The sequence below is a fragment of the Cuculus canorus genome, chromosome 1, assembly GCF_017976375.1.
Source record: "Cuculus canorus isolate bCucCan1 chromosome 1, bCucCan1.pri, whole genome shotgun sequence".
NCBI classification, from domain to species: domain Eukaryota; kingdom Metazoa; phylum Chordata; class Aves; order Cuculiformes; family Cuculidae; genus Cuculus; species Cuculus canorus.
The window spans coordinates 314,354-339,554 of NC_071401.1; the positions used below are offsets into that span (position 1 = coordinate 314,354).

At 50.4% G+C, this 25,201-nt stretch overlaps 4 protein-coding genes across 5 annotated transcripts; 3 read left to right on the forward strand and 1 right to left on the reverse strand.

The window, feature by feature from the left end:
- The first annotated feature begins 1,543 nt into the window (after nucleotides 1–1,543).
- Nucleotides 1,544–14,647, forward strand: LOC104056055 (olfactory receptor 51E2-like). 2 transcript variants are annotated; one of them, XM_054056247.1, is made up of 2 exons: nucleotides 1,544–1,653; nucleotides 11,069–14,646. In XM_054056247.1, exon 2 carries the CDS (start codon nucleotides 11,117–11,119, stop codon nucleotides 12,071–12,073), a length of 957 nt encoding a protein of 318 aa, XP_053912222.1. In that variant the 5' UTR covers nucleotides 1,544–1,653; nucleotides 11,069–11,116; the 3' UTR covers nucleotides 12,074–14,646. The 2 variants fall into 2 exon arrangements, with proteins under 2 accessions (XP_053912222.1, XP_053912223.1); XM_054056248.1 differs by lacking the exon at nucleotides 1,544–1,653 and adding an exon at nucleotides 8,240–10,567 and having other exon boundaries at nucleotides 11,069–14,647.
- On the forward strand, nucleotides 1,560–8,207 carry LOC104056045 (olfactory receptor 51G2). The gene is made up of 2 exons (XM_054056246.1): nucleotides 1,560–1,653; nucleotides 6,439–8,207. Exon 2 carries the CDS (start codon nucleotides 6,467–6,469, stop codon nucleotides 7,439–7,441), a length of 975 nt encoding a protein of 324 aa, XP_053912221.1. The 5' UTR covers nucleotides 1,560–1,653; nucleotides 6,439–6,466; the 3' UTR covers nucleotides 7,442–8,207.
- A 2,352-nt stretch (nucleotides 14,648–16,999) lies between the features above and the next one.
- On the forward strand, nucleotides 17,000–17,962 carry LOC104056065 (olfactory receptor 52R1-like). The gene is given in 4 exon segments (XM_009557276.2): nucleotides 17,000–17,679; nucleotides 17,682–17,798; nucleotides 17,801–17,859; nucleotides 17,861–17,962. Coding segments are annotated over 4 exon segments (939 nt in total). The 5' UTR covers nucleotides 17,000–17,018.
- A 3,760-nt stretch (nucleotides 17,963–21,722) lies between these two features.
- LOC104056074 (olfactory receptor 51Q1-like) lies at nucleotides 21,723–22,972 on the reverse strand. The gene is given in 2 exon segments (XM_009557288.2): nucleotides 21,723–22,708; nucleotides 22,918–22,972. Coding segments are annotated over 2 exon segments (1,041 nt in total).
- Between the last annotated feature and the right edge of the window lie 2,229 nt (nucleotides 22,973–25,201).

Consider the following 25,201-nt stretch of genomic DNA (forward strand, 5'->3'; position numbering starts at 1 on the left):
AAGTTGTTAATAGTAGCAGGTGACTACTGTCTTATTAAAATTAATGCTTGCAAATTAATTGATGCTGAGATGAGATGCTGAGCACCATGCCTGGGACCTTGATAACTTTTTGACTGTCATCTATTGGAATGCTGATAACTTTTTGACTGTCATCTATTGGAATGCCCCAACACAGTCTGGTTTATGAGTCCAGAAGTCTCTTCCAGGTCTGGTTGCTGCATTTCCTATAGATTCCTCACATGAGAGAGGGCAAACTTATGAGCTTTAAGCAGAAAGAGGGGAGACTGAGATGAGATCTTAGGAAGAAATGTTTTCCTGTGATGATGGTGACACAAGTATTATCAATGTGGTGACTTTATGTAGCAACGGTGCTCCTGTTCTCTGGATTCTAGAAAGCCAGTCACGTCCTGGGCTTCATCCAAAGCCATGGGGCCAGCAGGGATTCTGCCCCCATATTTGGGTCTCCGAGATCTCACCTGGAGCCCTGCTTCCAGTTCTGGAGTCCTCAGCACAGGAAAGACATGGATCAATTGGAGCAAGGCCAGTGGAGGACACAGAGATGATGTGAGGGCTGGAGAACCTACTGCACAAGGACAGGCTGGGAGAGTTGGGGTTGTTCAGCCTGGAGAAGAGAAGGCCCAGAGGAGATCTTAGAGCAGATTCCAGCATGGAAAGGGGCTCCAGGAAAGCTGGAGAGAGGCTCTTGATCAAAGAGTGCAGGGATAGGATGAGGGGAATGGTTTTGAGCTGAAAGAGAGGAGACTGAGATGAGATCTTTGTGAGAAATGTTTTTCTGTGAGGGTGGGGAGGCCCTGGCCCAGGTTGCCCAGAGCAGTGGTGCCTGTTCCATTCCTGGAGGTGTTGAAGGCCAGATTAGATAGGGCTAGGAGCCCCCTGATCCAGTGGGAGGTGCCCCTGCCCATGGCAGGGGGTGGAACTGGATGGGATTTGAGGTCCGTGATCCTATGATTCCTGTGTCCTAGTCTGGCAGCCGCAGAAACAGGGGTTAACAGTAATTTCCACTTCACAGCTGAGGCGACGAAGATAATCTAATTACATTGAGATGCAATGGGCTCCTGGGCCATTGGAGAGGAAATCTGCTAATGGGCCTGTGTTTGGCTTCACAATGTTTAGTTTGTTTTTATTGTGCCATGTATTATGTTTTTAATAAAACATTTGTGTGTCTCTGGTCACAGAGAGGGTAGAACCTCACCTCTCATCTTCCCTGGGAGAGATGCTGCATGAACTCTTCTTGCAAGATAGATTATTATTTGCATTTTAGGTGCATTCTCACAATAAAAATGTGCGCTGCCAGCACGCTGGAGAATTGCCAGCCATAAATCTCCGGCAGCTATAAACACGTCGCCCAATAAACCATCAGAGGAAAATCATGCCGGCTGGGAGAGCATCATAAATGGAAACGATCATTTACTTCACACACCATTTCTACTGGTCCGCCTCATGCTGTTTACGCACGGGGAGCTGGGGCTCCAAGCAGCTCCTGGTTGATTGGACGGGGTCAGTCCTCAGGGCGCGTTATAAGCACTGCCCTCCCGAAGCTGGGATGCAGATGCGGGTTCTCCTTCTGCGTTGTGACAGGGTTGTGCTGCCCACGCAGGTCGTAAAGACCCTAGGCCCTCACTGCTGTGCTCGGTAAGTACCCTGGCCTCTCCATCATCGCGCTCCTCACTTACCAGGGTAGTGGATGTGGTTGGATACCAACATGGGTGGGGAAAGGTGTCTCCAAAGCGCTGCTTGGGTTGTCCATGCCACTCCATGGGACCTGCTGGGTTGGGTGTTCATGAGAGAGTTGGAAAATCTTTTCAGGACATGCTGGCACCGTGACGGTGATGGGACGATCTACCCATCATGGTGCCACTTGCCATTGTGCTGTGGGCTTTGTGTAAGGGTCAGCCTGCACTTCCACTGTCCGGTGGTCCAGCTCAGCCGGTGGGAACGTTGCATTCCTGTCCTTGCCTGTAGAGTCAACAGCAATTCAGTTCTGTGGATGCTGAGTTTCTTTGCTAATCCTCCTCCCTCCGCCGAGCGGCTGAGCCTTCACTTGGAAGCTTGAGTTGGTTGTGAAAATAGCAAATTCTCCTCTTGGGAAAAGAGCAGATCTCTTGGTCCCGTCCTTCCCAGCCCCAGCTCCCAGGCGCCTGCTCTTGCCTGCGCTGAAAACTCTTAAAGCACCAGCACTTCCCTTAAGTTATCGGTGAAAATCAGACAGGCAAGAAACCAAGATGTGGCTTTAGAGGGATGGAGAAGGAGGGTGGACAATATGTCCTCCATGGGCCATCTGCGTCCATGCCTGATCCCTTCCCTGAGGCAGCCTGGAGCAGCTCCTGGGGTACAGAAACACCTTGGGCATTGAGCAAGACAATTTGCTCTCTGAGGCAGGAGACTCTCCTAGGATGGCAGCAAACACTGCCTGAGTGCTGCCATTCATTGTTGATTCCTCCTGCAGCTGGAGGTTTGTGTCCTCATCAGGGCTCGGTTACCGAGTGAAAAGTGGAACTGACCCCACGATAGTCAGATGGGAGGAGTAATGTGTGTGTGCTGTATGTTAAATATACAGAGCCACAAACAAGCGTGCATGCTTGCTTATCTATTTTATAAGTGTATTTTATGTATTTTTATATACAGTATTTATAGATGCACATGTACAAAACTTGGAGGGGGAAAACCAGCTTGGAGTGGGATCTGGAATGTGTGGGAGTACATAATAAAGTGGAGCAGCTCAGAGAGGAGCACATCGAGCAAAGCCCACTTCTAAATATCTTTCTGTACTGAGGCAGCAGTTGCCAGTGTCTAAAAAAGTCAGATTTGGAGAAAGATTTTCCTGCACAAGAAGCATCTTTTATAGACCCAGTGAGCTGGAATCATAGAATCATGGAATCATGGAAAAGCTTGGGGTGGAAGGGACCTCAAAGACCACTCAGTTCCACCCCCTGCTGGGACACCTCCCACCAGACCAGCAGACTCCAAGACCCATCCAACCTGGCCTTCAACACCTCCAGGGATGGGACATCTCTTCCTAAGATCTCATCTCAATCTCCCCTCTTTCAGCTCAAAACTGGTCCCCTTGTCCTATCCCTGCACTCCCTGATCAGGAGACCCTCCTCAGCTTCCCTGGAGCCCCTTTCAGGAAGCTTTTTTCCCCCCTGGAAGCTCCTCTAAGGTCTCCCCAGAGCCTTCTCTTCTCCAGGCTGAGTTCTCACCTGTCCTTTCTTTGCCACTGTGTTCTAACAGCCTCTCCCCTTTATCTGCCTCAATATCCCCAGAAACCTCCAGAATCTCAAGATCTCTGAGAGTTCTGGATGTCAGCCCGATGCTGCTGTAAGGCAGGCAGACAGACACACATAGAATCGTGGAATGGTTTAGATTAGAAGGGACCTCAAAACCCATACAGTTCCAACCCCACTGCCATGGGCAGGGACGTGCATGCACGTACTCCATTTTTCAGGTTTCTTTAACCCACCCTCCAGGTGAGACTGAATTGCACAAGCCTGCAGGTCAGCTCTTGCTTCTCTGATGCTGCCATATTGGCAGAAAGGGACCACTTTTACCTCTGGGGAGCTCCATGTTGCCACACAGGACCAGAGGTACCCCTGTGCAGTCTCCTTTTGCCACTCTTGAGCTTTCAGGAATGCGCTGGCTGCCCTTCATTGGGCAGCTTCATCCACGTCTGTGCTGTCTCCTGCACTGACGAGGTTCTCCTGAAGAAGGACTTGTCTCTTCACGGTGGGTCTACGTGCTGGCTGAGGCAATTCCTGACACCAATGTGTGACTTTGCAATGAGGATAAAGTGGCCCTGCCTGGGGGAAATGGAAGATTTGGGTCTTCCCCTGTTCCCATCGGTTTTGTGTTGCTCTTGCCCTGGAGCAGGAACGTGTTTGTCCTTGCTAAGCTCTGGGATTTATTGCCACATCAGCATCTCCAGCAGGAGAGCAGAAATGGAGAAAAATCATGTTTGGAAAATAATAAATCACAGAATAACAGGATGGTTTCAGTTGGAAAAGACTCTTAAGGTCATAGAGTCCAACCATCTATCCAGTCTTGCTAAGTCCGACACCAGACCACATCCCCGAGTAGGACATCTACTCATCCTTTAAACACCTGGTTGGATGGGGATTCCATCATCGCCCTGGGCAGCGTCTGCCAGCACCTGAGAACCCCTTCAGGAAAGAAATTCCTCCCAATATCCAACCTAAATCTCCCTGGAGCATCTTAGAGCCATTTCCCCTTCTCCTGTCATTGGCTACCAGTGAGAAAAGATCAGCACCCACCTCACCACAACCTCCTTTCCAGGGCCTGCACAGAGCGATGAGGTCTCCCTTCAGCCTCCTCTTCTCCAGGATAAACACCCCCAGCTCCCTCAACTGCTTCTCATAACACTTTTTCTCCACACCCTTCTCCAGCTCCGTTCCCTTCTCCAGACGTGTTCCAACCCCTCCAGGTCTTTCGTGGACTGAGGGGCACAGAACTGAACCAGGATTTGAGGTGCAGCCTCCCCAGTGCCAAGTGCAGGGGATGATCCCTGCCCTGCTCCTGCTGGCCACCCCATGGCTGATCCAAGCCGGAATGCTGTTGGCCTTCTTGGCCACCTGGGCCACTGCTGGCTCATGTTCAGCTGCTGTTCATCAACATCCCCAGGTCCTTCTCTGCTGGGCAGCTTTCCAGTCGCTCTTCCACAAGCCTGGAGCATTAATGGGGTTGTTGTGTCTCAAGTGCAGGATTTGGACTTGGCCTTGTTGAACCACACTCATCTCGTATCGTACTCTTGACCCTTGTGGAGATATCCTCTGTGTCTCTCCTCTTTGATTTGAACCCAGATGCTTTCCATGGACACCTTCCCAGGGCTTCCAAACCTGTAACTTCTTGAGTTTTGCTCATTTATTCTCCTTCTCCTGACAATGACATAGATCATCCTCAACTTGGATGTGAGAGCTAGTGAAAATCCACCTTGCCCTGATGGCCACCTTCTGTGCCGAGAATGATAGCATCCCAAAGCCTGAATCTCTGCTGTGCTTTGTCAATTATTTCCTACACTGAGGGTTCCTTCGGTGTCCTTTGGCACCAAAACCAAGGTGACTGCTTAGCACCTTTGTCCTGAGTGGGATGATGTAGAAGAACCATTTGCTCACTCAACAGACCATCTCAGCCTGTAGACATCAGGGACACCCACTGACAAGCTTTTCTCTTTTATTTTAAGCAAAAGTGTCTTCCCCCCCCCCCTTTTTTTTAAGAAAAAATTTCCGTCTTTCTCCTTCACTTTACAGTTTAATGGGTAAACAAGAGTGCTGTCACACTGAACGCCAGGGCTCAGTGTTGGACCCCGTTCTGTTCAATGTCTTTATCCATGACCTGGGTGAAGGGATCAAGTGCTCCCTCAGTCAGTGTGCAGATGACAACGAGTTGGGTGGGTGTGTCAGTCTGCTCAAGGGCGGGGAGGTTCTGCAGAAGGACCTCGTCAGGCTGGACCCATGGGCTGGGTGGAAGGAAGGCTCTGCTGATTGGGCCAGGATGGATTTGTGCGCCAAGGCCAAAGGGATGGGGTTCAAGGAGGCCAAGTCCAAATCCTGCACTAGAGACACAACAACCTGGAGCAGCTCCAGGCTTGGGAAAGGGCAGCTGGAAAGTTGCCTGGCAGAGAAGGACCTGGGGATGTTGGTTGATAGTGGCTGAACGTAAGCCAGCAGTGGCCCAGGTGGCCAAGAAGGCCAACAGCACTCTGGCTTGGATCAGCCATGGGGTGGCCAGCAGGAGCAGGGCAGGGATTGTCCCCTGCACTTGGCGCTGGGAAGGCTGTACCTCAAATCCTGGTTCAGTTCTGTGCCCCTCAGTCCAAGAAAGACCTGGAGGGTTTGGAACACGTCTGGAGAAGAGAAAGGAGTTGGGGAAGGAGTGGAGAAAAAGTGTTATGAGAAGCAGTTGAGGAAGCTGGGGGTGTTTATCCTGGAGAAGAGGAGGCTGAGGGGAGAACTCATTGCTGTCTACAAGTGCCTGAAAGGAGGTTGTGGTGAGGTGGGTGCTGATCTCTTCTCCCAAGAAACAAGGGATGGGATGAGAGGAAATGGCTTGAAGTCGTGCCAGGTTTACACCAGATGTTAGGAAAAATTCCTTCATGGCAAAGGGTTGTCAGGCACAAGCAGAGGCTACCCAGGGAGGTGATTGAGTCCCCATAAAAGACTGGGAGATGAAGTACTCAGGGATATGATTTAGTGGTGGACAGGAATGGTTGGACTCAATGCTCTCAAAGGTCTTTTCCAACCAAACAATTCCATGGTTCTATGTGACACTACAGTAATTATACCACTGTCCTAAACATCATGGAGGCATCTGCAGGGGAGGTGGGTGGATATGGGGCTCGTCATTACCCAGTTCTCCATTTGGTGAAGAGTCCGACTACCTGGAGTTTCTGTTGGTTTGTTTTAGGTGTAGGTTTTGTGAGAGCTGAGCTGGGATGGAGCATGACTCACACACCACCTGGGAATTCAATGGCTCCTTCTATCAGCCTTCAGCTTTCCTCATGATGGGCATCCCGGGCCTGGAAGCCCTTCACCACTGGATCTCCATTCCTTTCTGTGTGCTATACCTTGTTGCTCTCTTGGGGAACTGCACGATCCTATTCATCATAAAGAAGACCCAAAGTCTTCACGAGCCAATGTACTATTTCCTCTCCATGCTGGCCGTCACTGATCTAGTCTTGGTTCTCTGTACGTTGCCTACTACTCTGGGCATCTTTTGGTTTAACATGCAAAGGATTGGGTTTGATGCTTGCCTCACCCAGATGTACTTCATCCACACGCTGTCCTTCATCGAATCCTCTGTCCTCCTGGCAATGGCATTTGACCGCTTTGTTGCCATCTCCCATCCATTGAGACACCCATCCATACTGACCAAGACGACGGTCATAAAAATAGGTCTTGCAATTGTATTACGAGGGGTGGTCTCCCTCCTTCCCATTCCCTTCTTGCTCAAGAGACTGACCTATTGCAGGAAGACTGAGCTTTCTCATTCCTTTTGCTTCCATCCTGACATCATGAACCTCGCATGTGCAGATATAAAGGTCAATGTCTTCTACGGAATGGTTATTCTCTTGTCAACAGTGGGGATGGACTTCATCTTCATCGTGCTGTCCTACATCCTGATCATTAAAACCATTATTGGACTTGCAACCAAGGAGGAGTGTCTCAAGGCTTTGAACACATGCGTTTCCCACATTTGTGCTGTTCTAGTGTTCTTCATCCCAATGATCGGACTGTCCATGATCCATCGTTTTGGAAAGAACGTTCCTCCTCTGGTTAACACTCTAGTGGCTTACACCTACCTCATAATTCCCCCCGCTCTCAACCCCATTATCTACAGCATAAAATCCAGCCACATCCGCGAGGCTTTGCTCAGGACGCTGTGGAGGAAGAGTGAATCCAACTGGTAGGTTCCTCCACTAGTTCTGCCAGAAAGTACCAGTGGATTGGCTTCTTGGTCAGAGCTGGTGGACTTGTTTCATCATAGACTGTTTGGGGTTGGAAGGGACCTTAAGATCACCCAGTTCCATCCTCCTGCCATGGTCAGGGACACCATCCACTGGATCAGGTCACTCCAAGCCCCATCCAAACTGGCCTCGAACACCTTCAGGTTCATTGTTCTCCATCCATGAGAGTCACTGCCAGATGAAAGAACTGCAGCTCCACTCAACCGAGAGCCGAGATCTTCTGTGTCTTTTCCTCGTATGATGCCTTCATGCCTTCCAGCAGTCCGCAAACATCCCAGGTATTGACGTCTGTGACACAGACAGATGGAAGCCCTACTTAGAGGGAGGCAGTTACATAAGAATGGTGGCCGGACTTTTTCTTTTCAAGTCACATGATGTGGTGGATGAAGAAACCTCTACAATGCGTGTCACGCCCACTCTAATAACCAGATAAAAGCATGTAATTTTCGCCCAGACTCCCTTGTGTGAGTTCATCGCTTCCTCAATATGTGTTACAGCATAGTTACCCGAGCAGCAAGCTCAACAAGACATAGCTTGGGCCACGAGCCTGGAGCCACCCTGGATATCCCAGTCATTAACTACTCAACTACAAACACCCCACAAGATGGAGCCCATTTCCAGAGGCCAAGCACAGAGCAGTTTTTGAAGATGGGTCCAATTTAGTGGACCCACAGCTCTCTCAGTCCTCCTAATGACTCAGCCTTCATCTTCATCTTCATCTTCATCTGTGTTTCTGAAGCGCCATACATACCCACAGTGGTGGAAACAGTGCCACTGCTGCATGTCTTTTTGATGTCCTTCATCCTTGCTATCTTGCCAAGTCCAATGTTCCAGCCATTCTTTAGCTTTGGGTGTAATGTCTATATGCGGTATCTTCAATAAAAGACATCTGCTCATTCTAAAAGGTCAAAAGACTGGATGGAACCATTTTTTTCTGCTTATAAGATGCAGAGATATTAGATTGAAGTTGCTTAGAACCTTCAGGATTTGCAGTGGGTGGGCATAGGACAGCATGAATTAGGCGTGCATCAGGATGGTGCTTAGGCCTCTGGCATGGCTGACTCTGTTGATGAAAAAAGGACACTAAAAAATGTGATAGGAATGGCAAAATAATAGGAATGGCCAAACTTTCTGATGCTACAGATCACATCTGGCAGTCTTTCAACTGAGATCTGGCCCAGGTTGCCCAGAGAACTGGTGGCTACCGATCCCTGGAGGTGTTGAAGGCCAGGTTGGATGAGGCTTGGAGCAACCTGAACCAGTGGAAGGTGTCCCTGCTCATGGCAGGGGGTTGGAACTGGATGGGCTTTGAGGTCCCTTCCCTTCCAACCCAAATCAGTCCATGATTCTATGATCTGCCAGGTACTGCCTAACTCAGAGGGACGGGAGGAGGAGATCTCCAGGTGCATACAACAGATGGGAGCGACAGTGTCTCCCAGCACCTATCACTCTGCTGTCAGATGCATCTCAGCCGGGTATGCAGAAAGACTTCATGATATGACTGAACACGAGACAGCAGCAGCCTAGGTGGCCAAGAAGGTCAGTAACATCTCCGCCTCTGTCAGAAACAGTGTGGCCTGCAGGACCAGAGGAATGATTGTGCCCCTGCACTTGGCACTGGTGAGGCCACACTTTGAATCCTGGGCTTGCTTTTGGGCCCCTCAGGACAAGAAGGACCTTGAGGGGCTGGAGCTCATCTGGAGAAGGAGAATGGAGCAGATGAAAGGGCTGGAGAACAAGTGTTATGAGATGCGGCTGAGGGTTGTTTAGCCTGGAGAAAAGGAGACTGAGGTGAGACCTCATTGCTGTCTCCAACTGCCTGAAAGGAGGTTGTAGTGAGGTGGGTGTTGGTCTCTTCTCCCAGGTGACAGGCGACAGGATGAGAGGAAATGGCCTCAAGTTGCACCAGGGCAGGTTTAGATCGGACATAAGGAAAATTTTCTTCACTGAAAGAGTTCTCAGGCCCTGGCAGATAATGCCCAGGGAGGTGGTTGAGTCCCATCCCTGGAGGGATTTAAAAGCCAGGCAGAAGAGGTGCTCAGGGATGGTTTAGTAGTGCACAGGTACGGTTGGGCTTGATGATCTCAAAGGTCTTTTCCAACCAAGCGATTCTATGGTTCTATTCTAAGATCTTCCTGGCTTGCTTCCTCCCATGCACAGAATAAAATTACCCCAAACCTTTCATGCCTCCAAGTTGTGAAGCTGTGTTTTTGCTGGTCTTAAGCTGTGTTCTGGCCAATTTTAACCATGGTGGAAGATAGGAAACAACTGTCAGTGTCCACCAGGGAAGGGTGAAGCAGCAGCAGGTGTTGGGGCAGGATTACACAGGGCTGGTCTTGCCTGGTGCTAAGCACCACACACTCCAGGCTCACTCAGGATTAATGCCCTTCTCTGTTCTGCTCTGTGCACAAGAGGAACAGAAAGGAAAGAATAAGGAGGGAACTTCTCCATAAGAAAGTGGAGAGGGAGAAAAGAAGATTCCCAAGGGGAGTATTCCCAGGCCACTGGTTGTTTTGTGCCATGCTCATTACTTTGTTGATGAACCTGGTGGATCCTTGCACGGGGAGAAATAGTGCTCAGCAGAGCAGCCCCAGAACCTCTGGTGGAGCACTGGCACAGCAGGTCCTGAGGCAGCACTTGATGGGACCACCCTTTGCTCAAGGTACCTGAATTCCAGCTACCATCAGAGGAGAGATTAATGCTGAGGAACACACGCAGCTTCAGCGGAAAGGAGCTTTGGTGGAGAGGTTCCTGCCCTGCAGCATCCTCACACACAGTGCGGCTCCCATCCTGGAAACTTCCAGTTTCTCCCTGGATCTCTGTCCTTCCTGGCCACAACCATTGTCCAAAGCAGCGGAAAGCCATGGAGCCTGTGCCACAGCAGGCAAGTGGCTGAGGGGACAGCCAGGAAGGAATCCTGTGGGTGATTTAGTAGCACATTTAGTGGCACAGTTGAAGATCACAGCTTGCAGCGCTTTTGGTGGTTCTCCATCACCCAGCCCAGCAGAGCTTCATCTGCCTCCTCGTTTGCCCTCACAGCCAGAGGGGATTTGGGAACTTCTGTGTAAGGTAATGTCTTTGAGGAATAATTTTCGTGTGCAAACAACTAAATCCATGTGTGTCTGTGTGTGTTGGGAGTACCTGGTGGACCATGGGCAGCAGCACCACTTGAGTCACAGAGCACAGTTCTGACAGGGCAGCACATATGGAAAAACTCAAACAGCTTTGGAGTTTAACAGGAAGCACTGAAATTCTGTTTTTTTTCAAATTACTTTTTCCCTTTAAAAATTAAAGGAAGCAAGTTCAGCTGCTGGGTTTGTAACTGAGAATATGGAATTTAGTGTCCTGTATTTAAGAGAATTCAAAGAATTCCTGTTCAAATCCAAATGCCAGTGGCTTAGGGTTGCAGATGTTATTTTATAGAGCTATCACGGGCAAAAAAGAGAGGAGCTCTGTGTTTCAGGATGGCAACTGCGAGATTCCTTTGCATTTCACAGCACGGGGGAATCCTCATGGGAATCAAGTCATGGGAAAGGGTTTCTAAAGCTGCTGTTTCTCTTTCCTTTGCAGCAGGGTTTGGGCTACGGCATAGCATGACTGCTCTCCACCCCGTGTGACATGCCCTTCCCCAACAGCTCTGACCTCAGCCCTTCTTCCTTCATCCTGGCCAGCATCCCAGGGCTGGAGGCTGCCCATGTCTGGATGGCGATACTTCTGTGTTCCGTGTACCTCTTGGCCGTCACCGGAAACTGCGCGGTGCTCTTCATTGTGAAGATTGAGCCCAGCCTGCACACTCCCATGTACTTCTTCCTCTGCATGCTGGCTGCCATCGACCTGACCCTGTCTACCTCCACAGTGCCGCGCGTCCTCTCCTTCTACTGGTTCAACACCAGGGAGATCAGCTTTGGCGCTTGCCTTGTCCAGATGTTCCTCATCCACACCCTTTCAGCCATTGAGTCCACTGTCCTCCTGGCCATGGCCATGGACCGGTACGTGGCCATCTGCCACCCGCTGAGACATGCTGCCATCCTCACCAACGCCACGACTGCAAAAATAGGTGTGGCAGCCATGGCCAGGGGTGTTCTCTTCTTCCTGCCTTTGCCTTTGCTCCTCGTGCCCCTTCCCTTCTGCAGATCCCGGGTGCTGTCGCACTCCTTCTGCCTGCACCAGGACGTGATGAACCTGGCCTGTGCCAACACCACCCCCAGTGTGGTGTACGGCCTCACAGCCATCCTGCTGGTCATGGGGCTGGACGCCATCCTCATCTGCCTCTCCTACATCTTGATCATTAAGGCTGTCTTGCGGCTGGCATCCTGGAAGGAGAGGCTCAAGGCATTCAGCACCTGCATTGCCCATATCTGTGTGGTCCTGACCTTCTACGTTCCCCTGATAGGGCTGTCTGTGGTGCACAGGTTTGGGAAGGACCTGGCTCCATTGGTCCATATTGTCATGGGGAACGTCTACATTCTGGTGCCTGCTGTGGCCCACCCCATCATCTATGGGGTGAGGACCAAAGTGATACAGAGGAGAATCCTGAATTTCATTCATATCTGCAATGACAGACCTGCCCAGTGACCTGTGCTTGGCCGCTGGCTCCTGTACCCTCACACCTCCTCATCTTGTTTTACGTTTGAGAGTCTTTGGTGCAGGACCATTCTCTGTTTGTGGGGTGCCCAGCACATGGTAGGAGCCCCTGAAGAGCTACTGCAAGGCGAAGAGTAAACTCCTTCTAAGAGTGTTTACCCTTGCCAGACTTGTAGAAGATCTACTACAATGGTCTAAATCCACCACACCATCATTGGTCAACGGAGAGAGGAGACCAGCATGAGCAGGCACTGAGCTCTTCTCTCTAACACAAGGGAATGGCAGGAAGGCGGGCCACGGGAGGGTTAGGTTGGACATTAGGAGAAGGTTTTTCACCCAGACATGGAGCTCTGGAACAGCTGCCCAGGGAAGCGGTCACAGGGCCCAGCAGGGTTTGGCCAAAGCCTTCAGCCACACGGTGTGAATGTAGGGATTTTCCTGTGCTGGGACAGGATCTGGACACGATGATCCTTGTGGGTCCCTTCCAGCTCAGGACATTCTATGATTCAACGTGAAGGAAAGTGGCACAGCAAACCAATAAACATCTTGACATTGTGCTTCTCTGTCCCCATCTCACCTATAACAATGGCAGAGCTGAGTGAATGCTGCAGTGTTTTGGGGCAATTTCATTAATTCCTGGTTCTTCTTGTGGCACATTCACTTTCTCAAAACATTTTGGTGAAATTTTGCCCAAAACTTTGGCTTTAGCACCAATCTCTAAGTAAAATAATGGCAGAAGGTGACATTATCGTTGCAGGAATGCACCTCAGAAGAAGTCCTACACCTCCACAGTCTTGTTATGGTCCATTGGGTGTTCAGTCAAGATTGCTCAGCCTCCTTGTGGAGGATGACTTTGAAAAATTTCAGACCCGGGATTTCTGGCAGCAATTGTAAAACCAATTTTAGTTAATAATTATATTCAATAAAATGACAACATCTTGACAGAAAGAGTAAGCAAGTTATAAAAGTTAGTGATGCTTTAGTGTGATCGGACTGGATGAGCTTAAAGACTAAACATTAAGAAGAAATTCTTCATGCTGCTGGTGGTGAGACCCTGGCCCAGGCTGCACAGAGAAGCGGTGGCTGCCCCATACCTGGAGGTGTGGAAGGCCAGATTGGATGGGGCTTGGAGCAACCTGATCCAGTGGGAGGTGTCCCTGCCCATGGGAGGGGTGGGACTGGATGGGCTTTGAGTTCTCTTCCAACCCAACTCAATCCACGATTCCTATGATTCCAAGCTGAAGGAAGTCATAGATCTAAGTCAAAGGCGTTTCATACCTTTGACTTCACACATGCTTGCAGTTCTTAATAAGCTGTAAATTAATTTTGAGGTATTCAGCTTCCAAGGTTTTTTCTAGTTCCTGGGTATGGCCCATGAAACAAAGTCCCCGGTAGCCTTTTCGCTCTTTATTCTCATAACTCCATCCAAAGCCATGGTACCAGCAGGGCCAGGGAGGGGATTCTGCCCCTCTGCTCTGCTCTGAGGAGACCTCACCTGGAGCCCCACATCCAGCTCTGAAGTCCTCAGCACAGGAAAGACATAGAGCTGTTGGGGGGCGAGTCCAGAGGAGGCCACAGAGATGATGCTTCTGCTGGAGCACCTCCTGTCCGACGACAGGCTGGGAGAGTTGGGTTAGTTCATCCTGGAGAAGAGAAGGCTGCGGGGAGATCTTCGAGCAGCTTCCAGTACAGAATGGGCTCCAGGAAAGCTGGGGAGGGACTCTGGATCAGGGAATGCAGGGATGGGACGAGGGGAATGGTTTTGAGGTGAAAGAGGGAAGACTGAGATGAGATCTTAGGAAGAAATGTTTTGCTGTGAGGGTGGGGAGGCTCTGGCCCAGATTTCCCAGAGCAGTGGTGGCTGCCCCATCACTGGAGGTGTTGAAGGCCAGGTTGGATGGGGCTTGGAGCCCCTGATCTGGTGGGAGGTGTTGCTGCTCATGGCAAGGGGTAAACAGGATGGGCTTTGAGGTCCCTCCCAATGCAAAACATTCCATGATTCTATGAAATGATGGCAGTAGCTGGAGTTTGGTGGTTTCTCCCACCAGAGAATAAAACGCCATTCTTTCAGACTGCGCTTGTACAGCTTCAGCCTTCATAAAACACTTCTTGCTTTAACCTTTTCTGCGAAATTAAAGCCCATTTTATTTCAGAAGAAATACTTTCATTTAAGTCCATCACAAGGAGTTGCCACCTGGGACTCAAAGGCAATTTCCATCCCTGCCCCCCCCCCCCACACCCCCTCCCGCCACTGTTGTCTCCTTCTGCTTTATCAGACAGAGCTTTGAATGCAGAGATTTCCATCAAAATGAGAGCAGTCTGTACCTGCCTAACAAGATTTGGGAGGTGTGGGTGCAGTTTTCAGTGGTGCTGTAGATCTAAACTCCTTTCAGGAGGCCGTGGGGCTGAAGAATCACTCCTGCTCATTCCCCATATGTTCCTTATTTTTATTCTTCTTCTGGTGAGAGAAAAATTAATAAAGAGAAATGAATGAACCACCTTGTAAGTGCTGTTCTATATTTCCAAGCTGCTTCTTTCTCCGAAAGACAGTTAATAAACGCTCTGAGCGGGGAGGTGTGATGGATCACTCCTGGGTACGGATGAAAACTGCGTGGGATCCTCTCTCCTCATCTTGTTTTCCTAACTGCAGTCATGGAGTGTTGCTTTGCTGGGGAACAGAGGGTACATGAACCTTCTTCCTCGCTGTGTGTCGCTGCCAACAACTCTGACAACAATTGCGGGGGGCCCAGGTCCCCCTGCTCTGCAGCAGAAGGAAAGCCCCAACCAGCACAGGAAGGATGTGGAGCTGTTGGGGCGAGTCCAGAGGATGCCATGGATATGATGTGAGAGCTGGTACACCTTCGAGGACAGGCTGGGAGAGTTGGGGTTGTTCAGGAGAAGGCTGAGAGGAGATCTTAGAGCAGTTTCCAGTATGGAAAGGTCCCCCAGGAAAGCTGAGGAGGGGCTCCTGATCAGGGGGTGCAGGGGTGGGATGAGTGGAATGTTTTTGACCTGAAAGAGGGGAGACTGAGTTTGGGATCTTAGGAAGAAATGTTTCACTGTGAGTTTGAGGAGGCTCTGGCCCAGGCTGCCCCGAGAAGTGGTGGCTGCCCCATCCCCGGAGATGTCTGAGGCCAGGTTGGATGGGGCTTGGAGCCCCTGATCCAGTGGGAGGCGTCCCTACCCATGGAAGGGTGTGGAACTGGATAGGCTTTGAGGTCCCTTCCAACCCAAACCATTCCATGTTCCTGTGATAGCTCCACAGGAGCAGAGCAGTGAGGGGCAGTTGGCATATGGCAGTGAGAGTTAATCAGCAAAAATGAGGAGGACTCTCAAATTTGCCTCTCATTTCACAATCTCCATCTATGGGATGGGGACAATGTGACCCATGTCCATCTCTAACCCTGCGTTAACGCTACGGCAGAGGAAGGACAGATTGGTCTTGTTTGGAAAGCAATCCATTATTCATGGTTCTGCAGTTTTAATTACTAACCCAGCCCCGTGGTTTGATCTTGAAGCATCCTATTGCTCTCAAGTCTCCTCCAAATAAACCCACTGCAAGAAAACAGGTACAAACTGAGGCAGAACTCAGCTTTTCTATGAGGTCACCAGCACCGAGAAGGTTAAAACCTCTCTGTTTCTCTCAGCAGCAGGGGAAATGCAGAGCTCCCTGCTGGGATTTGCCTGTCAGGCAAACACCTCCTCGTCTCTGCAGTGCAGAGTCTCCGCCTGGGAGCCTGCAGGAGGCAGGTGAGGATGTAGGGCTGGGGCAGTGCTATGCTGCTCTGCAATGAGGTTTTTTGTGTCATTGCCGTTCCTGGGCAGCAGAAGTCAGCGTTGAGTGGACACCAGGTAGTGAAGCTTGCAGGCACGCTCCTCTCTCCCTTTACCTGGGGATTTCATGCCCTGTCTCCGCGTTCTCCATAGAAGAAGGACTTTTCAGGTAAAACAGCACCAGCAGGAGCAGCTGGGAGGAACGAGGTGGAAGGAAGAAAGGAAAATACCAAGAATTTCAGTTCCTAGGTTGTTTACAGCTACACAGAGAAAGCCCCAGGACATCTCTCCCAGGCTGCAGGTGACCCCAAACCATGTGGAGCTGTAAGGGTTCCAGCACAGCCCTGACACCCCAGCCCCAGCTGGTGACTGGTGGTCGTGCTGAGCTGCAATGGTTGTTGTGCAGAATCTTGCTCTGGATACTGCCAGAGCAGAATCCGCTGCCAGAGTCAGCTCAGCTGGTGCAGGAGCCTCGGAAAAGAAGCTTACCTCTTCTCTTCTGGGAAGCTTCTGTTTCCTCCTCCCACCTCCTGCACACTGCAGCTCTCCAGGGTGAGTGTGGGTGGGCCCCGGCAAGGTTCCCAGCTCAGAAACCTTGGCCTGATCCGTGCTGTGGGACTCTTCAAGGAATCCTTTCTCATAGGTGTTAGGAAATCACTCGAGTTGAGCCATGAGCAGGGGAGGAGAACACGCACTGCTGGAGCACTGCGTTTGTAGGGAGGGGGGGTCAGGTGTTGTGGCGCTGGGTTTTGTGCCCTGAAATGGGATGGGTTTTGGCTGAGGGAAGCACTTGATGCCTCTGCTCACCTGGCAAGCAGCATGGTGCTGTTAAAAGCTTCTGTTGAGCTATAGAGCTGCAGCTGGTGATTTCATATCCCCACCACACTCAGTTCAAGAAGGTCTCCTGGGCTGGACACGCTCTGAACACTGCAGTGCATAAGATGTGCACCTCAGTAGTCTTCCCCTTCTGCTTGATGCAGGAGGAATCCTGTCTGTGTGCTCCAGGACCATCCCAACAAGTGGGACAGCGCGCTTTCATCAGGAGTGGGCAGGACACTTGCTGTCGTGAGCCAGTGCAAACAGTTCTCACAGGGCTGAGGGTGTTTGATGCTTTCTTAGAGGATGTAAGGCTCCTCAGTGCAGGCAAGAGACAAGAAGGTCTATGTCTTTGAACTCCACTGTGCTTGCCCACTCTCCTTATTTCCTAGTCACTGGCATCCCTGGGCTGGAGAAGGAACAGTTCTGGTTTGTCTTCCCCTTCTGCATCATGTATGCCATTACTCTGCTGGAGAACATCACCCTTTCCCTCATTATAAAAGCAGAGATGATCTCGTATGAGCCCACGTACCTCTTCCTGGCCATGGTGGCCTTCACTGACCCGGTCCTGTCAACATCCATGCTACCCAAAATGCTTGGCATCTTCTGGTTGGGCTCTGGGGAGGTTGATTTTACCTCCTGCCTTGCTCAATTCTTCTTCATCCATATCTTCTTGTCGGTGGAGTCAGGTGTGCTCATGGCCATGGCCTTGGATTGCTACATTGCTATTCGCTGCCTACTGCGGCACTCCAGTATCCTCCCTGTGCCAGTGGTGGTGGCCACTGGGAGCCTGGTGCTGGTCCTCCTGGTGAGTCTTGCCTGCTTCTTCCTTCACAGGATGCTCTTTTGCCAGCATCATATCAACTCGCACTCTTACGGTGAGCACATGGCCGTGGTGAAGCTGGCATGTGGGGACACCAGAGTCAATGCCCTTTGTGGCCTCTTCATGGCCTCCTTCCTGACAGGATCTGACGTGATCCTGATCTCTCTGTCCTACACCACGACCCTCCAGTGGTAATGAGGCTGTCATCCACAGAGGCATGACATAAAGCCTTCAGCACTTGTGCATCCCATGTCTGGGTCATCCTTGTCTTTTATGTCACTGCCCTCTTCACGTTCCTCACCCACTGTATGGACAGGGCATCCTCCACCACATCCATATACAGGTGGCCAATCTCTACCTCTTACTGCCTCCCCCTCCCACCCCCATCAAACCCCTTTGTTTATGGGGTGAGAAACAAGAAGATCAGGGACAGGGTGGTCCTCTTCTTCCAGCAAAAAAGAACCTAACCCACAGGTAGGTGCTCAAACTCTGTGTATAATTTACTGATGATGATGGTAAATTTAGCGAGAGTTAACGCTGTGAGCATTTATCTGTTCAGGGAGGATCCTTTCCTCAGTGCCTGGGGTTCAAGCAGTGCATTCTTGCAGAAATGACCGGATTGTCTCTCCCATTATCACTGTCCAGGAGGTTTCACCCATTGTGGGATGAAACTTGGCATGAAGATACTCGGTCTGGCTTCTACACCACTGAGAGATAGACACTTCAATCCTCCCAGAAGGAAAAACTCCACTATTCAAGTTCCCTCATTATTAAAACTCAATATACTGTTGTGATTAAAATATTGACATTCTATAGCTGAACATCTCCGAAAGACCTTCCTGCCGCAGCTTTCATTGTATGACGTGTTCCCTGGGCTGTGCAATGGTATTGAAAGGGCTTGTGGATATGGTGCTTAGGGACACAGTTTAGTGGTGGGGTTGGCAGTGCTGGGTTTGTGGTTGGATGCAATGGTCTTAAAGGTTTTTTCTAACCTAAATGATTCCATGAGAAGGTGCTCAGGTGGCAACGGTGGCTGCTCTTGTAGAAGGAAATGGGTAGAATTCACTTTTAAGGATTAATATTTTTGCAGTAAAGAAGGCAAAGCCTACAATAATTCTATGCCAGCAAATTCTCAAAGTCATACATCAATGTAAAACTTTTCCAAAACATCAGAAATCCTGGCTGATGCAATTACTTGAAGTGATCTATCACAAGGAGATTGTGTTCTACGCTAATAGAAGTCCAGAAAAGTAACGGCTGCCCCATCCTGGAGGTGTGCAAGACCAGGCTGGATGGGGTATGAAGCAATCTGATCCAGAGAGAGGTGTCCTTGCCTGTGGTGGTGGAACTGATGGGCTTTGAGGTCCCTTCTGATCCAAACCATTCCATGATTCTGTAAGTCAACCACTACAATAAACAGGCAAACATGTTTCACACAATCCATTCTCTGAACAATGTAGGCAGTAGGATGAAGCGGATGATCCAAACTCAAGTTGCAGCACTCAAGCCTCTTACAAACCTTTGTTTTATTTTGAATGTGAACTGAAGACCAGTCATGAATGGAGAGGAGATCTCTGACCTGCTGCGGAAACTCTTGGAGCTCTCTATCTCCCGGAGCAGCCCTGGTTATCGTGGCCACCCACGAGGAGCCCCCGGGCTCAGTTATCTCTCTGTGAGCTGGATACCAGCAGGGAAGCAGGAGGGAAGGGGTCTCAGGAGGAGAACAAGCACTTCTGCTGAAGAAAAGCAGATGTCAGGCTGCAGACAGAGTGGGAAGAGAAGGTTTCTTTGGCATCACTTCAGCAGAACACTTAAATTTCAGATCGGTTCATCCTTTTCCTTCAGATAAAACAGATGAGAGGAGGGGGAAGCCCAAGGAGGAGAGATATGACTGCAGTTCATCTGAGAGCTGTTTCCACAGCACCCACCTCATAAAGCAGCGCTGCACCACATCCTTCCAGTACAGAAAGGGGCTCCAGGAAAGCTGGGGAAGGGCTCTTGGTCAGGAAGTGCAGGGAAGGGATGAGGGCAATGGTTTTCATCTGAAAGAGGGGAGATTGAGATAAGATCTCAGGAAGAAATGTTCACCTGTGAGGGTGGGGAAGCCCTGACCCAGGTTGCCCAGGGAAGTCATAGATGTCCCACCTATGGAGGTATTGAAGACCGGGTTGGATGGCGCTTAGAGCAACCTGATCCAGTAAAAGGGAGATGCAGCTGGATGGGCTTTGAGGTCCCTTCCAACTCAAACCATTCCATGATCTATGTTTCTCTGTGTGTACAGCAAAAGGAAGCAGACCGTGTATGTGGAACTAAGTATTTATTGTGATGGCAATTAAAGTTTTGTAAACATTAGAGAGCTGCTCTCGGTCTGGCGGCTGACTTTGACATCTGCAAGCTTTGCAAGTTCGTTGTGCACTCCTTTGTCCAGGTCACTGGTGACAATACAGAATAAAATGAGACCTAGGTGAGATCCCTTGGGGATGACATTGCTCTTCTCTGGATGGCAAATGTCCTACCCTGACTTTAATAAGCTTCCCATCCATAGAAGAGGGTTTCCTCCTGTCCCCTGACAAAGTACTGCCAATAAATGCATTTAGACAAGGGGATTTGGGAATCCATGTGTGATATGGATGGATGGATGGGTTGCCCAGAGAAGGGGATGGATGCCCCATTCCTGGAGGTGTTCAAGGCCAAGATGGATGGGGTTTTGAGCAACCAAATCTAGTGGGAGGTGTCCCTGTTGTGTTGGAATTGGATGGGCTTTAATGTCCTTTCCAACCCAAACCATTCCATGATTCTATGGCCCTGGGATCCCTCTGATGGCAGATACCCTCACAGAAGTCCAGCAGATCCACCACAGCAGGATTCCCCCTTGCAGTAGCCTGGCGGACTCTGCAAGGCTTTACCCATCTGTTTGCACCCATGTGGTCAGTGATCTCATTCTTTATTGCAGCCTCAGCCATACCACCAGGGATGGAAGTTGGTCCCACCGATCTGTAGGTCTTGGGGACCCATTTTGTGGATAGAGTTCAGGGGATGATCACCTGCCCTGCAGCAACATGGAGGCTTGCTATAGAGTGATCCTTCCTGTCCAGCAGCTCTGCACCTTCACATCAAAGCTCCTTTCAGAATCCCCAGTGATTGGCACCAGCTCCTGGGAGATAATGACTGCAAATCACTATTTATTTGATGTAATCCCTCCTCCACATTCACCTCAACCTGATCAAGAACGCCATGCAGTGCTCTGGCCTTAGGGATGAGCAGGTGGAAAGCTGCCTGGCAGAGAAGGACCTGGGAGTGTTGGTCAACAGCAGCTGAACATGAGCTGGCAGTGGCCCAGGTGGCCAAGAAAGCCAACAGCATCCGGGCTTGGATCAGCCATGGGGTGGCCAGCAGGAGCAGGGCAGGGATCATCTCCCTGCACTTGATGCTGGGGAGGCCGCACCTCGAATCCTGGGTTCAGTTCTGGGCCCCTCACTCCAAGAAGGACCTCGAGGAGCTGGAACACAGCCAGAGAAGGGAAAGGAGGTGGGGAAGGGACTGGAGCTCAGGGGTTGTTGGAGGAGCAGAGAGCCCTGGGGCTGCTTAGTCAGCAGAAGAGGAGGCTGAGGAGAGACTTCATTGCTGTCTAGAACTGCCTGAAAGGAGCTTGTGGTGAGGTGGGTGCTAGTCTCTTCTCCCAAGTGATAGGATGAGAGGAAACATCAAGTTTCACCAGGGCAGGTTCAGGTTGGATATTGGGAAAAATTTCTTCACTGAAAGGGTTCTTGGGCCCTGGCAGAGGCTGCCCAGGGCAGTGGTGGGTCACTGTCCCTGGAGGTGTTTAATAGACAGATAGACAGGTTACTCAGACATACGGTTTAGGTGTAGACAGGTATGATTTGCTTTATCTCATGGGTCTTTTCCAACCAAGTGATTTTATGATTCTAAGCAACTTTGGTTCATTTACATTGAAGACGGTCTTATGTATAGAACCCTACCAAATACTTTTGGAGGTGAAATGGGATGCAAAGAGCTCCCTGATCTTCTCTGCTATGGCTTAGTCATCCCAGAGCGTGCCACTCATACTTTGTCACCAAGCGGTCCACCCTTTTCCTAGCTCAGTTCCTGCTTTTGATGCATTTAAAGAGCATTTGGCTGTCAGTTAGAGCATTTTTGTAGCTCTTGCTTATGTTCAAGATGTCACTTTTTTTTGTGAGCATCTCATGAGGGCAAACTTCCCACTTCTCAATGACCCCTGGGCTGCTGGCCATGGCCAGTCCAGTCCAGTCTTTGGCACAGGAGCCTGATCAGGCCTTTGCAGAGGGCCTTGTTTTTCATGCTGTAGATGATGAGGTTCAACACAGGTGGGACGAAGAGGTAGACGTTGGCCAAGAACACATGGGTGAAGGGTGCAGTGTTCTTCCCGTACTGGTGTACAATGGACAGGCTGATCAGGGGTAGGTAGAAGGCGAGAACAGCACAGAAGTGAGAGATAGAAGTGTTGAGGGCTTTGGTCTACTCCTCTCTGGAGGTCATGGCCAGCACAGCCTTGATAATCATAGTGTAGGACAAGGTAATGAGCATCGAGTCTATGATCACGAGCAGAACCAGGGTGAGGCTGTACCGGCTGTTCAGGGTGGAGTCTGCGCATGCCAACTGTATCATGTCCTGGTGCAGGCAATAGGGGTGGGACAGCATGTGGGACCTGGAGAAGGGCAGTCATGTGAGCAGGCAGACAGGCGGGAGCAGTGTCAGAGAGCAGCAGAATGCCCCCAGACCAGTCTTTGCAATCCTGGCGTTGGTGAGGATGGAAGAGTATCTCAGCAGGTAGCAGATGGCCACGTAGCAGTCAAAGGCCATGGCCAGAACCACCGAGGACTCCATGAAGGAGAAGGCATGGATGGAGAACTTCTGGGTGAGGCGGATCAGGAAGCTGATCTCTCTGGTGCCAAACCAAATCACGTGCAGCACCGTGGGTGGGGTGGACAGGATTAGGCCCAGGTCCATGGTGGCCAACATTGAAAGGAAGTAGTATGTGGGCTGGTGGAGCTTTTGGTCTGCTTTCATGAAGGGCAGGATGATGTCGTTTCCCAGCTTTGCTATGAGACACATCAAGCAGCAAGGGATGGAAACCCGGTGGTGGAAATGAGACACCTGGGGAATGCCCATCATGAGGAAAGTGAGGGCACGGCTGCTGTTCCGTGGGGCCACGCTTCCTCCAAGCTGCCATCCTGTCAGGGCCAGAGGCTCCTTTTTAATAAACGATTCAAAGGCAATGCAGAATTAGGTCTTCCTGAGCAATGAAAACAAACAACCTTGTCTCTCGGCGTGAGGGCCTTATTCCTGATGTCCTCCTTCAAGATGTTCCAGAGCAGAGACAAACACTTTGCAGTGCTGGTTGAGCCCTTCTGTATGTTTTATTAACCCCTAGACTTCCCACCTGTGAAGTCGATAACATCATTTATTTCCCCACGGCCACCTCCCTCCCACGACATTGCTGCAGCCTCTTCTCTCAGTCACTGTAACAACCTGGTGTCTGCTTCCATGTAAGTCCCTCTCCAGCTCTCCACATGGAATGTGCAGCCTTTCTGTTGGTCCCCAGCCTTTTCGACACCTCTGTCTCAGCCTTTTCCACACCTCTGTGCTCAGTGCCTGATGGAAACAGCCTCATCCCAGGCACTTCCTTGAAGGACATCAGTGCAAGAGGACAGTGGTCCCTTTCATCACCCGAATCATGGAATAATAGGATTATTTGAGCAGGAAAGGACCCCAAAGCCCGTCCAGTTCCATCCACAAGCGGAGGCATTTCCCACTGTATCAGGTGGCTTCAAGCCCCATTCAACCTGGCCTTGAACACCTCCAGGGATGGGGCAGCCACCGCTGCTCTGGGCAGCCTGGGCCAGCGCCTCACCCCCACTCCTACCCCCAGGAAAGCATTTCTTCCTAAGTTCTTTTCTAAATCTCCCCTCTTTCAGCTTATTTCCCTTCATTTTGGAGATGCTTACTCTAATTCTTTCCATTACGATAGTTCTTACCCACCGAGCTATTCAAAGTGATGGATATTTCAGTTGACATTTGTGATGGTAACAAACACAACAACTGTAATTCTTAGCAGGATTGGTGTTATTACAGCTAAAGGTTATGGGTAAAATGAAGCCCTGTGTACACAAACCCAGCTCTTGGTTCTTCTGCAGAACTGTCAACCAAAGGCTTCCAACCCACAGATCCCTCAAGGGAACAGAGTGTTGAGTGAAACACAAATCAGGAAAGATTCTGGAGCTGAAAGGGACTCCAGGAAAGCTGGAGAGGGGCTCCTGATCAGGGAGTGCAGGGATGGGATGGGGGAATGGTCTTGAGCTGAAAGAGGGGAGTTTGAGGTGAGATCTTGGGAAGGAATGTTGACCTGTGAGGGTGGGGACACCCTGGCCCAAGTTGCCCAGAGCCGTGGTGGCTGCCCCATGCCTGGAGGTGTTGAAGGCCAGGCTGGATGGGGCTTGGAGACCCCTGATGCAGTGGGAGGTGCCCCTGCCTATGGTAGGGGGTGGAAAATACTGGGCTTTGAGCAATCCAGTGGAAGGTGTCCCATGTCAGGGTGTTAGGACTGAATAAGCTTTGGGAACCCTTCCAACACAACCCATTCCATGACTCTCTGAAAACAGCTCCAGCTTTGAGGACAGGGATAGTTCTTTTTGGGTTTTCAGGTAAAAAACTGTTATAAATCACTCCTCAAACCCGTGCTGATCATTTGCCTGATTTCTGCTCTTTTTGGGGGCTGCGGTGCCTGATGTGGATGAAGTGAAAGCTCTCCAGTTCCCAATACTCCAGGAATTCACGCTCCATCTGTCTACATAATCAGGGAACTTGGCATTGTTTAATTGGCTGAACTCATTAACGTGCCGTGAAAAACGGAATGAGCCTATTTCTGACTGCCCTGCTTCGCAGACAAAGCCCCAGACATCTGTGCCTCCGCTGTTCTCTTGGCCAGATAAATAATTAGCTTGATAAGTTAAATTATCAGACAGCTTTCCAGGGTGTTCTAATTAGCTTCAACACATAAACACTTCAAGCTGTATTTAAGTCTGGGTGTCCAGGCTTCAACATCTACCACACCGTCACCTGTAAATGTGCTTGGGATGTCCTGCAAAAATCAAAGGACTCCTTTGCATCATCCTGGGTAAATATTCATTAAATTGGGGAAAATCCCATCCTCCACACCTGGGGCCACCCCAGAGACACCCGCAGTGCACCTCCGTGGAGCTGGACACCTGGATTGCTCCACAATGAGGCTGAGGAAGGAATGTTCATAGAATCATGGAATGGTTTGAGATGGAAGGGATCTCAAAGCCCTCAACCTGGCCTTGAACATCTCCAGGGATGGGGCCGACACCAATTCCCTGGGCAACCTGGGCCAGAACCTCCCCACCCTCACAGCAAAACATTTCTCCCTACAATATCACCTCAATCTCTCCTCTTTCAGCTCAAAACCATTCCCCTTGTCCCCTCCCTGCACTCCCTGATCAAGAACCCCTCTCCAGCTTTCCTGGAGCCCCTTTCCTACAGCTGCTCTAAGGTCACATTGGAGCCCTCTCTTCTCCAGGCTGAACAACCCCAATTCTCCCAGCATGTCCTCATACAGTAGGTGTTCCAGCCCTCAAATGATCTCCATGGCCTCCTCTGGACTCACTCCAGCAGCTCCATGTCCTTCCTCTGCTGAGGACTCCAGA

What these genes read in the sequence shown, in the direction of transcription:
- LOC104056045 (XM_054056246.1), top strand. Translation starts at nt 6,467, where the DNA reads ATGGAGCATGACTCACACACCACCTGGGAATTCAATGGCTCCTTCTAT.
- LOC104056055 (XM_054056247.1), top strand. Translation starts at nt 11,117, where the DNA reads ATGCCCTTCCCCAACAGCTCTGACCTCAGCCCTTCTTCCTTCATCCTG.